This window comes from Mirounga angustirostris, unplaced genomic scaffold (assembly GCF_029215605.1).
Source record: "Mirounga angustirostris isolate CCGP_5_RB_7025 unplaced genomic scaffold, mMirAng1.0.hap1 SCAF_2, whole genome shotgun sequence".
Taxonomy (NCBI): domain Eukaryota; kingdom Metazoa; phylum Chordata; class Mammalia; order Carnivora; family Phocidae; genus Mirounga; species Mirounga angustirostris.
In genome coordinates, this window is record NW_026991710.1 from 39,615,418 (window position 1) to 39,629,570 (window position 14,153).

At 42.1% G+C, this 14,153-nt stretch overlaps 1 protein-coding gene across 1 annotated transcript in view; it reads right to left on the reverse strand.

The window, feature by feature from the left end:
• Positions 1-14,153, reverse strand: part of CORIN (corin, serine peptidase) — a 201,733-nt gene that overhangs the window by 62,508 nt on the left and 125,072 nt on the right. The window contains exons 8-10 of the mRNA XM_064582039.1: positions 13,675-13,791; positions 9,739-9,846; positions 1,978-2,209 (exon numbers count right to left, since the gene is read on the reverse strand). Of these exons, the coding sequence (XP_064438109.1) occupies positions 1,978-2,209; positions 9,739-9,846; positions 13,675-13,791 (457 nt within the window). The remainder of the gene's footprint in view (positions 1-1,977; positions 2,210-9,738; positions 9,847-13,674; positions 13,792-14,153) is intronic.

A 14,153-nucleotide genomic window follows, 5' to 3' on the forward strand; every position in this document is an offset into this window, starting at 1 on the left:
CTCATTTTGAGAGCCACTGAAAATGAAAGATGTACATGTGAACTGAAGAAACAGAACTAAAGTATCTAAAGAAAGTTCACTAAAATGTTGATTGAATAATGTCTCAGGGTCAGTCTCATCTTGGGCATTTTAATGTGAAACATAAGCCCTGAAATTATAAATCATACGTAGATGTACATTTGTTCCAGAGAATACTCCGTTAGGGAAATTTTTTTATACATGTGAAAAGAAAATCGATGCAAGCATTTGTTAAGTATTATAACAAATTATTATTCACTATCCTTGACCTTGCTTAGCCAAAGTGGAATAAAATTTAGAAATAACTTTTCAACATAAAATGAGTAGATGCTTTCTTAGCGATACTTTAAAAGGCATTTTACAGAAGTTTTCAGAATTACGTTTGCACAAGGCAACATTAACTTTTAATCTGTTTGTATAATTTGTTCAGTTCCCCAACTCATTTTGAAATTTTATTGTTTCCTGTCCTCTATAGATGCCCCTTCCTTGTCATCCATTTGATATTTGGTATTTAATTTACTGTTTCCCCGTCTGTCCACTATATCAATATTAATGCTTTTTCTTAAAGTTCCAAGTGACTTCTGATCCCAACATATGGTTCCCGTAGTTACTGCTCACACTTAGACAGGGACATCTGTATATTCACCCCTTGATGGAAAACAGCGTAAAGACTGCAGCTACCCACTTCTGTGACAGCTGTCTTGTCTTGTACATTCTCTGCCTACACTGCAACACGTGGCAGAGAAGAGCCCAAACTTCCACTAAGCAGTAGTGTTCCTCTCCTATCATCAGTGCTCTTGTGCACTGAGCTTACAGCCAGAAGCCTTGACATTTATGCACACTCATTTACCCTCCCAACAACTCAACCCAACCACTGTTACGGTCTTGATTTTATTTTTTATTTATTTATTTTTAAATATCTTATTTATTTATTCGACAGAGAGAGCACAAGCAGGGGAGCAGCAGAAGGAGAGGGAGGAGAAGACTGCCCCCTGAGCAGGGAGCCCGACGTGGGGTTCGAACCCAGGACCCCCAGATCATGACCTGAGCCGAAGGCAGACGCTTAACCGACTGAGCCACCCAGGCGTCCCCTGTCTTAATTTTATAGACAGAGTAGAAGAACTGAGACTGAGAGGGACTGAGAAATCTGTCCCAGGCCACAAAGCAGTCACAGAAGAGCCAGGACTCGGACCAGACGGTGGGCTCCAGAGTAGTACTCTTAACCTGAAGGAGGATATTTCTCATCCTAAATCCAAGCTGCAAGCTTGAAATGCTGGCCCTCATTTCATCTAAGCAGGTAGAAAAACGTCAGCGATGTCCATCCCTTGTCCAAGCTGCAGTCCACGGCTTATGTAACGTCTCTAACTTCTGAGTGCTATCAAAAGTCAGCATTTTAAAACATCAGTGCTGCCAGAGAAAAAAGCAGATATACCCCTTCTTCGCCTAACTCACATTTTAGAACACTTCTTGATCCACCAAAGTGAAACGTGATTTTATTTGATTAAAGTATGTGACCTACTGGGGCGCCTGGGTGGCTCAGTCGGTTAAGCATCTGCCTTCGGCTCAGGTCATGATCTCAGTGTCCTGGGATCAAGTCCCACATTGGGCTCCTTGCTTGGCAGGGAGCCTGCTTCTCCCTCTCCCTCCGCCTTCAGCTCCCCCTGCTTGTGCCCTCTCTGTCTCTCCATTAAATAAATAAATAAAATCTCAAAAAAAAAAAAGTATGTGAACTATTTATCAAAGGCAGTTCATACCTCCCTTGTGTGGTACTCCAGTAATGAATCCTAACTCAAATATTCATTTTAGAATTCCTACTTCTTTACCTTTTTAACACATAATTTGTTATATACAGAGCTCCTTAGCAATATGGACTTTGTCTAAACTCAAACTGAGTCTCCGATCCCTCGGTTCTCCCTGAGGGGAAAATGAGGATGCTTGGGGGAGACTTCATTGTATTACCTGCAAGGTGGGATCCGCTGGCTTGTGTTCACATCACACTTTGGTACCAAAATGGTGCAAGCAAAGAACATGAGGTATTTGTAACAATTCGTTTGAACAAGTGCAGGGAAAAGAGAAGACTCCCAGCTGATGGATGCTTCCTTTTGAGTCCTGTGGCCAAGGTAATTTGGATAATTTGTATAGTTGTAGGGTAAATTCATGCAGAGTTCCAACGTAATTGGTTCACATTGACCTAACAAGAAAACACACATACAGGTACATACATATATAGTAAATTCCATATGTAAAACAATTTCTTCAAAACTTACAAAATTGCAATCTATCTTATCTTCTTTTTAAAAAATAACTGGGCGCCTGGGTGGCTCAGATGGTTAAGCATCTGCCTTCGGCTCAGGTCATGATCCCAGGGTCCTGGGATCGAGTCCCACATCGGGTTCCCTGCTCCTTGGGAGCCTGCTCCTCCCTCTGCCTCTCTCTCTGTCTCTCATGAATAAATAATCTTTAAAAAAAAAAATAACTAAGACTAGAGTGCAAACAGTATATAACTTCCATCAGAAGATAAATAATTTGGTTAAAGAACTGCCAAGCCAAGAATCATTTCTGTACAGGCAGCTGCTAGACCAGAGCCCAGTGTGTGTGTTGGAGAAAGTCTTTCTTCGCTTCTTCCCTCGGCTCAACCCTAAGCCACTCTCTTTTATGTTTCCTTTTACCCCTTTTGTCTTCTGATTTATTCATTACTTCTTAATGAATATATTCCCTCATCTTCACAGCCATTTAAAAAAAAATCAATGAATTTGCTCAAATAGACTATTAGATTATGTCTTTATACATTTGATTGTTGATCAGTGGATTTAAATATAAAGCGACAAGATTTCAGGGCAAGAGGAGGCTGAGCTCTCATTAGGCCCTCATGGCTAATGAGACGAAATACTAACCTGTTAGCTTGGCATCCAAGGTTGTCTCATACTCCAACCACAGCCTAACCTTCCAGCCTCAGCACCAAAGACTATCTCATCACTGGTATTTCCTTGGTGACAATAAATATTTAAGAATGGCATGCCTTTGTGGGCCCTGTTAGCTCTTATCTCCTCTTCTTGACACACCTGTAATCACCCCTCAAATGCAGTCATGGTTCTAGCTGCCAGGTGCATACACCTGCTGCCTGGAATGATCCTATCCCATCTTCTCCACCAGGTGAATGCCTCCTTGGCCTGTAGGACTCAGCACAAACCATCACCTCCTCTGGGGAGCCTTCCCGGCCAACCACTCTCCCCCTCCCATTCCCAGTAGGAGTCTCTGCTGAGCACCAGAGCATCTTAGGCATATTCCTACCACACACTCATTGCCCTCTACTGTATTCTTTACTTACTTGTGTCCCCCACATAATTCAGTGATTTTTTAAAGATTTTATTTATTTATTTATTTTAGCGAGAGAGAGAGAGAGAGAGCACGCACAGGGGGAGGGGCAAAAGAAAAGGGAGGAGGAAAAAAATCTTAAGCAGACTCTGTGCTGAGTACAGAGCCAGACGTAGGGCTCGATCTTGTGACCCTGAGATCATGACCTAAGCTGAAACCAAGAGTCAGATGCTTAACTGACTAAGCCACCCAGGCGCCCCTAATTCAGAGATTTTTGAGAAATGGGACTTTATTTCTTGATCTCAAAGTCTGTACCTAGCGCAGTGTCAGAAAGAAGGAAAGGATTTGGGGGGGGGGGGGGTAGGTGGGCTGTGTCAGGAATTCTCCTAGGCACTTAAAATGTAATATAATGAAAAATATAGTCCCTGCCATCAAGGCACTCTACAATCTTTATAGGAAGAAAGATACATTCCCTGCCAGTATAACATGAGGATAGGATAGTGGTCTTAAAAAGCGCTAAGAGCCCAGAAGGACAAGGTGGAGCAAGAATGGCACAGAAACCTTCCCAGAATAAATGGGGTTTAGAGGAACTTAGCAGTAAGGCTCCCTGTTCCCTCTCTGTTTGCAGGAGTCGTGAGAGGTAAGCAAGTGTGTTGGTGAATCTGCCCAGACCCACCAAAGACTCCATGCCTTATTAAGAGTCATTACTCAATTAAACCTAATTACTTGGCCAAGAAGTGATGTACATGCAGATAGATTCGTAATAAGGACTGGGGTGAAATATTAAAACAGCTCTGGAACCACTTCTCAATTTAAAGCATCTGAGGGCTTCGAGGAAATTTTGTTGATAAGGAGCCTGATTAGAAGCCTCTGGACAGGGGTGCCTGGTTGGCTCATTCATTAAGCGTCTGCCTTCGGCTCAGGTCATGATCCCAGGGCCCTGGGATTGAGCTCCGCATCAGGCTCCCGGCTCCCCGCTCCGCGGGAAGCCTGCTTCTCCCTCTCCCACTCCCCCTGCTTGTGTTCCCTCTCTCACTGTGTCTCTCTCTGTCAAATAAATAAATAAAATCTTAAAAAAAAAAGAAAAAGAAAAAAAAAGAAGCCTCTGGACAAAGTGTAATTACAGTCTCCGTTTACTGGAAAAGGCGTAACATTGTCAAGTTGGCATAATCCTGACAATGAGTACAGGGTGGAGAGAAGAGAAAGACACAGAGGCAGTGTGGGGCTGATTCAGTCCATTGATTTGTGAACATTTAACATTTAAATCTTTTGATTTCATATTATTAAAAAATGCCTATTCCTCATAACAATAAAAACAATGCAAGATGCTAAAGAAAAAGTTTATCACCTCCCTGCCCTCTTCTCTTACCTATGCTCAAAGCCAACAGACTGGGTTTGAATCCTTCCCTGCCTTTCACTGGCTCATATCTACACATACAAGCGTCTACACACATAGACAGATTTGTGTTTGCTTGCTTCTGCCAAAGTAGACTCTTACCATTCCTAGTATTCCTCAATTTGCTTTTGTTGCTTAATTATTCATCATGCCCGACTTATAAGTCAGTAGATGCCACTCTAACTATATTTTTCCTAATTTCTTTAATATAATTTTACCAAAAAATGGGATAATTCACACAGATTTTTGATGCAATAGTTTTTTTTCTTGTATATGCCTTTCCTTTCTATCTCTTCCTCTACCACCCTACCAAGTTTTAAATGTTTATTGGTACATTTTATTTAGATGATAAGTAGACCTATCACATGGGTATTTTTTCTCTTTGATATGTGGGAACTATATCTCTTTTGATTTGGGATGAGATAAAAGCTTTCAGTGTTTCACAGCCAAGGAAGATGAAAGGATTAAGTTATGTTCATATATTATTCTGGAGATCGCTACTGAATGTGGTAAGGGTGATTGAATCTTGTGTTTAATTCCTTCATAAGGCATTCTTCACAGATTGTTAAGCAAGATAAACTCTCAAATATCTATCAACCTCAAATTCTATGATTTACAGTATCAATAAGCTTTTTTTACTCACTAGCTCACAAACTTGATTTACGATAGCCACTAGAGGGCAGTCGTGTTACAAACATGAGGCTGTTTACTGTTTTCACTGCGTTTTGATGCCCTGCTTATTAACACATGGTCCAGAACACAGACGAGGTTTAATAAATACTGTTGAAAAAATTGATCCTGATGGAGTCTTAATGATATCCCACCTTTCAAAGTCTGAAACCATGTTTGTTAAATTCAACCTAAAGATGGGATTGTTAACTAAATGATGTTACATGCTTGCCATGATGCAATACTCTGAAGCCATTGGAAATCACATATTAAATGATAGTTACTTACATGAGAAAATGTCACTTTCAAATCCACTGGCATATACAATATTCTAAGATTCATCTTTGCCTCAAATTCTATATTTCTCTTTATTATTTTTAGTAGTTTCATGAGTTTTATATGGTGAACACCCTTGTACCTACCATCAAGATCAAGAAGTTGAACTTTGCCAGACATCCCAGATGGCCCTCCATTTATCCTGTCTTCTACCAACTTTCTCCTTTCTCCCCAGAGTAACTACTGAGTTTCATAGTTATCACCTCCTTGCTCTGCTTTATAGTTGTATTACCTAAGTGCGCACTGCACCCTGAATACTATAGTTAATCTTGCCCATTTTTTAAAACTTGTTTTGTCTTCTAAATCTCTTAATCTGGGTTTCCCCCTCCATCCTTTTATTTTTAATTCGAATTTAGCTATTGAAGAACCCAGGGATTTGACTGTAGAGTGTGCCCAAGTTTGAGTTTTGCTGACTACCCATTCCTGGTGAAGTTAAATATATTCCCCTGCCTACTTCCTGAACATGGGCAGCTGAATGCAGAGAGTTGATTAAGTTTCATCCCTTAGGGAGGACTATGGGTGCTATGGTGTTCTTCCATCAGAAGGCAAAGTATATCTGATTTCTTTCTTTTTGGGATGTGAGCAGCTGTAGATGCTCAATGCCTTGACCCATTAATTCACCAATGCATGTTACCAAATGGAAACAACTGGTTACCAAATGGAAATATTCTAACTTAATCATTTATTTTTCACTCATTTGTTGGGAATGCTTTTAGAAAGAGATCATTCCTCTCATCTCCCATTTGCTCCCAGGACTGAAGTCCTTAACCATTATGGTGTTTGGCTTCTTTACCACACTGCTATACTATTTGCTCCTTCCAACTAGAGACTGCAAGGAGAAGGCAGTAAATTGAGAGGTTGGTAGGAAATTATTCAAAGAACAAAGCTGCTCATTGCTTCCTCAATGCTGGAGAAAAAGAAAGCCATGAGTAAACATGTAGAACGAAGAGTCGATGGAACACTGTGAGGAACGTGAGAGTCCCTGGGGCATGACAGTGGTAGCTGGCTTCCTACAGCCATGGTGGTCATGGACACAGAGCGGTGGGGAGACACATGCCCAGGAACTGCTCTTTCCACAGGGTTCCCCAGTTGTCTGGACTGCACACTACAATGTGGGAGTGATAGATTAGTCCCCCACACCAGAGTGAGGGGAAATAATATTCCTACACAAACCCCTTAGGGCAAGGATATGTCTGTATTTTGCCTCCCAGCAGGGCACAAGGATGTTAAAGATCCTGGGTAATGAGTGGATGTGGGGATACCGTGATGCTTCAAGCCTATCAGTACACAATGTCATCAAAGATGTGGTTTTTAGGTTAAAAAAAAAAACAACTATAGGCATTTCTGGGAATCTGAGATAAGCCATGGACTTCTCCACTGAAAACTTTGAAAACTATAAAGACTTTTTCACATTCAGTTTCAGGGATGTCACATACCCTTACAGCTTAGTCATGAACAAACCACTGAAGTAATAATTTTCAACCTTGGCTGCACATTGGAGTCCCCTGGAAATGTAAAAAATACTGATGCTTGGGTCCTGCTCTATATCTTCAGGGACCCATAACATTTTATGGGATAGCAAGAACAAATGTCTTCAAGGACTAGAATCCCAGCAACTCCAGTAAGAGGCTGACTCCATCAGACAGAATATCCACACTCTTCAAACTCATATTTTTATTAGCATGGAGCCAGACAAAGACAGTGCTGCGTAGCTGAGTCTCAGAATCTAAGTAGGCATGGTCTCTCCAGTGGTAAGGATCTTCAAGATGCTACTGGTCCAACTTTACAGAGAACCAAGTACGCACATACCATCGTGAAGCTCTTTGAAAGATGAGAAGACACATCTTTACTTTCCATTGGAAGGTATTTTTAATAACACAGAAGGAATGAGGGACCAGTGACTAGCCCAGTGCCTGGCAATCAGAAGAGGGATGATCAGATGTCTGCTGAATATATATGGAAAGAACCTGGCAAGAACACCTGTGGTGAAAGAAGGAGCTGAAGGGACAGTGAGATGCTAGGGACACTGTTTCGAGTGTATTGAAAGAACATGAAGAGAAAACGAATGTGGTATACATGAGTGAAAAGATGGCAGTGTGTTCTCCCACGCTGAAAAGTTATCTCGAGGAAGGCAGAAATCATGTCTCCCTTCTTCGCCATTAAAGTGCCCAGTGGCCATCCCAGAGCCTGGAACGTTGTTATGCATGCTATCAATACCGGTTGACTATGAATCAGAGTCATCTGGTGTCCTTCTTTCCACTTCTCTTGTTGACCGGTGTAACGTATTTTTAAATGTCAAATTTTGACATATTTCAAAAATGGAGAAAATAGGACAACATACACTCAATACTCCTCACCCAAATCTGACACAGGCCAACACTGCCCTTTCAACTTTTTTTTTTTTAATCTAACACTAAGTGCCATTCCCTGTCAGACAATCCCCGAAACTTTAATAATAAACACATATCTTTGAGATGACACTGTCACCATTCAAAATTGCTCATGTCAAGTTTAAGGTGAAGTAAAGAAAGGCTTCTGAAAAAGTTCCAGAGCAGATTGGGGGATAAAGCAAAGTGAAACAATAGACCCAGAACATATACATATACATATACGTATACATATACATATATATATGCATAGTCATGCATGCATACATACACACATATTTAATTCAGTTTAGAGTGAGTAAAATAAAATGGCAGTATGTCTTAATGGTCAGTTAACATCTCTCTCAACTGTTCTCTCATATAGAAGTGGAAAAGGGCTGGGTATCACGCTTTTAGCCAAACAGTTATTTTTTTTTTAAAAGATTTTTAAAATTTATTTATTTGAGAGAGAGAGAATGAGAGACAGAGAGCATGAGAGGGAGGAGGGTCAGAGGGAGAAGCAGGCTCCCTGCCGAGCAGGGAGCCCGATGCGGGACCCGATCCAGGGACTCCAGGATCATGACCTGAGCCGAAGGCAGTCGCTTAACCAACTGAGCCACCCAGGCGCCCTAGCCAAACAGTTATTAAGTGCTCGTGAAAATAAACAAAAAGTCCTCTCTGGGTTTTTCACTGGCTGCTTCCCTCACACCTCTGGGGCTACAGGAGCAGCCCCTATAAGCCCTACAGTGATGCAGAAAGATCACTGAGTAAGACTAGGACCTGAACCCTTCAGCCTTTCAACTGGGAGATACCTTCATACTTTCTTGCCAACTGAAAGCTGACAGACCTGCTTCTAAATCTCAAGCCCCAAGCGGAAGAGGAGGCCAAACATTAATTATAAAAAGTGAAAGAAGTGAGCCGAATATGAAAGCGGAGCCTACAAATAAGAACTCATTACTAGAAATCAGAGTCTTTCGGGGCTTTCTGATTCATTTTCAATTTCCCACGAGAACCTATAGAACCCTCTGCTATTCCTGTCCATTCTCTCCTCCCAGGAATTCCCCCTCCTGAAAGTAATTTAGAGTGAGCCAATAGTTTACACCATTTGTCACCTAGACAAATTTACGTAACAGCTGCAAGATCATTCTAGGTCAGCAAAGTTCCTGCAAAGGTGAGAATAATTGTTATTAGGAGAACAGATCGCCACAGCTTTATGCACTGTTTAGATGAACTTCGTATTTGCTTCTTGGATAAAGTTTCCATTTTCAAAGCTCTGCTTTAAAAGGGAAGAAAGATAGCATCTGCCTGCAGATGGAGCCAAGAAAGTAACATATAGGAGCTGATGCTGAACTCAAAGTAATGGTAATGATATTAAGCAATTTGGATTTATAGGCCATTGACAATGACACATTTGTTTCTGATTTAAGTCAAGTAAGACCATTTTGTTTCTTTTCTGCTACCATATGCAACCTTTAAAAAAGAAAAAAGAAATATGTATGTATATGTATACACACACACACACACACACACACACATTTGGAGGGATTCCAGACTTCAGCATTTTCATGTCAATTCAAAAGAAAAAAGCAAGATGCATATCCTGACACGGTGATTGCACTTGTCAGCTGCTGTACTTACTACAGTTATTCAGACTGTGGTTCGGGTCACACAGGGAGTTACCACCACATGAATCAAGGCAGGAATTGTAGAGGCATCTTTGGTCGCCTTCTTGACATGGAGTCTGACCTACAGAGAGGGGAAAGGCACATTTGCTTTCATCATCTGTAAATTCCTTACACTAGGATTGGAAGTATCAAGGACGTCTGGGGGAGCTGAGGAATGACATAACTTTAATTCCCTTCCAATTTCTCCAAAAATATTGAACACATGTTAAATATGTAACTTTCTGGGTTAATTTTCCTGGTGACTAAATACAACACGGTTATTCCAGAAGGATTCTGTAGGAACAAAAAAATAAGAGGCAACTTATCTACAAAACGGGATCTTGTTGCTTTTCATGGGGGAAGAAAGTGTTTTTTGTTTGCCTGGGTGAATAAGCTTGATTGCAAAATAAAATGTAAGTGATTGGAGAGAAAGGTCAACATAATGATCTTGAACTCTTGGATATCAAATATTATTTTAAGGACTCACTTGCACCCAACTCTAGTCTTCCCCATAAGGAAAATGCTTTCCCTAAAAATAAATATGGCATCAACACCAGTACGGTGAGGATACTCTGTCATGGTGCAAGTCTTGTGCAGCTGCGATCCATATTTTCTGTATGTCCTTGGAAAGTATCACTGGCCTAGCTGTGATGACCTGAGAATTGGGTTTCTTGTTTCCAAATGAATGAGAGCAGTGGCGCCAGCCTAATGGCTTTTCCTTAAGGTATGTAGAGAGGAAGCTGCTTTTCCCATTGATTCCCTGGTCATTTGTAGGTTAAATGGAAAAGGTAATAAATTACTGCCAGTTCTCTTTCTGGCTCTTGCCCATTATAGTCAATTACTTTCAGACATGTCATCGGGAATCTAGAGAATCTTGCAAGACACTTTTAAGAATAAACAACAGTATGTGTATGCATATAATCATTCTTATCTATAATGTTATCTATAATAAGATAATGTTCATTATACTGGGCTCTTTCCATTAATGTGCAAAGCACACATCATAGCCTTGAAGAGAAGAGATGCCACTCCTTTTTTTTTTTAATATCATCAGAGTCGAACCATCATTGCAAAAGGTAAGCCAGGCTCATTTCCATGAGTTTAGTCTCTTAAAATTTTTTTTTTTTTAAAGATTTTATTTATTTATTTGAGAGAGAGAATGAGAGACAGAGAGCATGAGAGGGAGGAGGGTCAGAGGGAGAAGCAGACTCCCCACCGAGCAGGGAGCCCGATGCGGGACTCGATCCCGGGACTCCAGGATCATGACCTGAGCCGAAGGCAGTCGCTTAACCGACTGAGCCACCCAGGCGCCCTAGTCTCTTAAATTTAACTTTAATAAGACAACATGCATTCATTATTTCAGCAGATATTGAGTGTCTGCTGTGTGACAAGCTTATGTGACAAGATAGACAATGAAGCATTAAAAGATAAAAGAAGTGAAATGGCTTATACTCTAACTAGGGGGATGGCCATGAACAGAGAACCTTACCATGCTGTGTGATTACAGTAACTGCTGAAGCTGTCTGTAAGGCAACAGAAGCGGACTAGGACAATAAAGGGAAAACTTCTTGAAGGAGTTCTTAAGGCAGGCGGGTAGAGTTGGCATAAGAAGGTAGAATGGGTGCCCCAAGCAGACAACAGAATATGCAAAGGCTGGAGTGGAAAGAGCCACAGGTTGGCCTCACTAGAGCCTCAGGGAGGCTAGACAGGAAGGCTGAGAGCAGAGCCTGAGGGCTGTAAAGGCCTGAATCCTGAGTAGGGCCCAAAGTCCTGGGTGGCTCCTACTTCCCTCCCCAACCTCTCTAACAGAGCCAGCCTGGGCTCACTGGTGACAATATTCTGAAGTCGTACCCTCCCTTTCACTCCTAGATTTAATCATAGTGGCCTTCTCCCAAAACCCTCCATATGCCTTGCTCCTTTCCTCCCTGGGACCTTTGACCAAGCAGGTCCCTGGGTCTGAAAAACTTTTTCCAGTCTCATTTTCCTTCATTAAGTCAACTCCACTCATTCTTTAGATCTTAGCTCCAACATCTCTTCCTCAAGGAACCTTCCCTGAGGCCCTGTACCAGGCCATTCATTCCATATATGGCATGTGGTTCCCTGAATTTTCCCTCATGGCCTATGTCAGTCCATGGAGTGAGACACTGACTTGCACAATTATTTGTATCATGCCAATCTTCCCCAGGAGCCTGCAAGCTCCATGAGCTGCTTTACTTGCCACTAAATCCCCAGTGGTTAACCACCTATGAGCACCATGACATGCATTTATTGAGTTGAATTCATTAGATTAAGTAATATAAAGATGATAAAATTTGACTTTTGATCCATTTTATCATATGACTTTCTTGCATCTCACATATGTAGGGAAATACTTTATGAATCTTGCCATTGCATAGTGAAGAATCCAAGATTATTTCAAACAGAGATGAATTATGGAGAAAGAAAGAACAATTTGATCCAAAGGGAGGTGCTTGGCTGGTATGCACATAATAACTCATGGCTAGAAAAGACTCTGCTTCTGAATTTTAAAACTGGTTAAAACGAAGCACCCTTTTATCTGATGTTATAGGTATTAAATCTGTGATGAAAAGTGTCTCCCTTTAGGTCTGGAATGCTTTTTCACTAAAGCAATTCTAGTGATCAGTGTTTATTAAGACAAAACTAATTTGGCTACAGGTGACCAATCTCACTGGCCGATTTGCGAAATGCCCAGCCCAAGACATGTTTTAACACAACAGCCATGTAACAAGAGCTCACATTCACGGAGTGCTCACCATGGGCCAACTCTGTGAGGCAGTTATGACTCCGAGTTTGCAGACACAGAACCCGAGACACAACGGAGTTGAGTTACCAGCCTCAACTGAATGAGATAGTCGGTAGCAGAGCTTAGCGGAGCTGGTGCCTGAACCCGGGTAGCTGGGCTCCCAAGGCCACCTTCTTAATGACTAGTCTGTGCTGGTGAGTGGCAAGGTCACGGATAAACAAATGCGGTGATTTTTAAGTCAAGGGGTATTCCTAGCAGCCCTGTGCTGAGAGATGCTTCGACTCAAAGTGGGGCTTGAAACAATCAGTGCGGAACGGCAGTTTAAAAGCCAACGTATTTGACTTACTTCTTCTTTTCGAGGGTCACAGATGACAGCAGTGACCCTTTGCAGGTGGAGCTGACTATACTGCCCCATCACGTGAGACATGAACTGCTTCTTTGTGATGAATCACCAAACTCTACTCCTGAAACCGATATTACACTATATGTGAACTAACTAGAATTTAAATAAAAACTTGAAATAAAAAATAAGATGACACTGGAGCGCCTGGGTGGCTCAGTCAGTTAAGCGTCTGCCTTCGGCTCACGTCATGATCTGAGAGTCCTGGGATTGAGTCCCACATCGGGCTCCCTGCTCAGTGGGGAGTCTGCTTCTCCCTCTGACCCTCCCCTTCCCGTGCTCTCATTCTCTCTCTCAAATAAATAAATAAAATCTTTTAAAAAAGAAAAAGAAAGTGCTTCTCTGAACACGGTTATTTTAGGAGGCTTTCACATTTAATTTCAGAAGCCAATTCCTCCTAATTGGAACCTAATCTAATTTAACGGAATACTACGTACTCAGCTTTTCCTTTATCATCGTGTTGACTTTCCCCAAAACCGTTAACTGAATCTCCCACGCTGTGTAAGTGTTCAACCTCCACTGTCTCCCCTTAGGAATGATGGTGCAGTGTACGATGCTCGAGCATTCTATTCACCAGGAGAAGGGGTTTCAGGGCCGGCCAGTGCTGTGAGGAGCGCTGTGCCAGGAAATCTGGACCGAGGTATGGGGGGATCGCACTGAGCATTAGGTAACCGCCAAGGTTTTGCTCTGTTCCTCAGGAAAGGCCCGACAGGCAGGAATGCGCGGGGCAGGGGACGCACACTTACTCTGGCTGCAATTCTCCTCGTCAGTGCCGTCCCTGCAGTCCTCGTCCCCGTCACACTGGAAGGTGCTGGGGATACACTGTCCGCTCCGGCACTCGGCCAGACCTTGGCTGTGGCAGGCTGCGGAAGGCCAGAACAACAGTCCGACAGTCATTGCACTGTCTGGTCCTTCTCGCCGTCTGTAGAGCCTATCGAGATGCCCGCTTATCTGGCATCACCGAGAAAGGAAGTGTTCGGAATATCTGCGTGGTCTGCAGAGGTGAAGGAGTGTGCCATCAATGTGTTTCATCCCAAGGGTTTTGGGGATGGAAAGTTTTCTTTCCGGACTCTCCCCTGCCTTATTAAATAGCACTTACTAAGGAATTAACTTTTTCTTGATAGGGTGGGGTAAGAAATTGTGTCAATGATGTTAATGATCTGCAGCTTTACTGTGCATATAAAAACTACGATTTACTAAAGGCTTGCTACATGGTGATAACTGT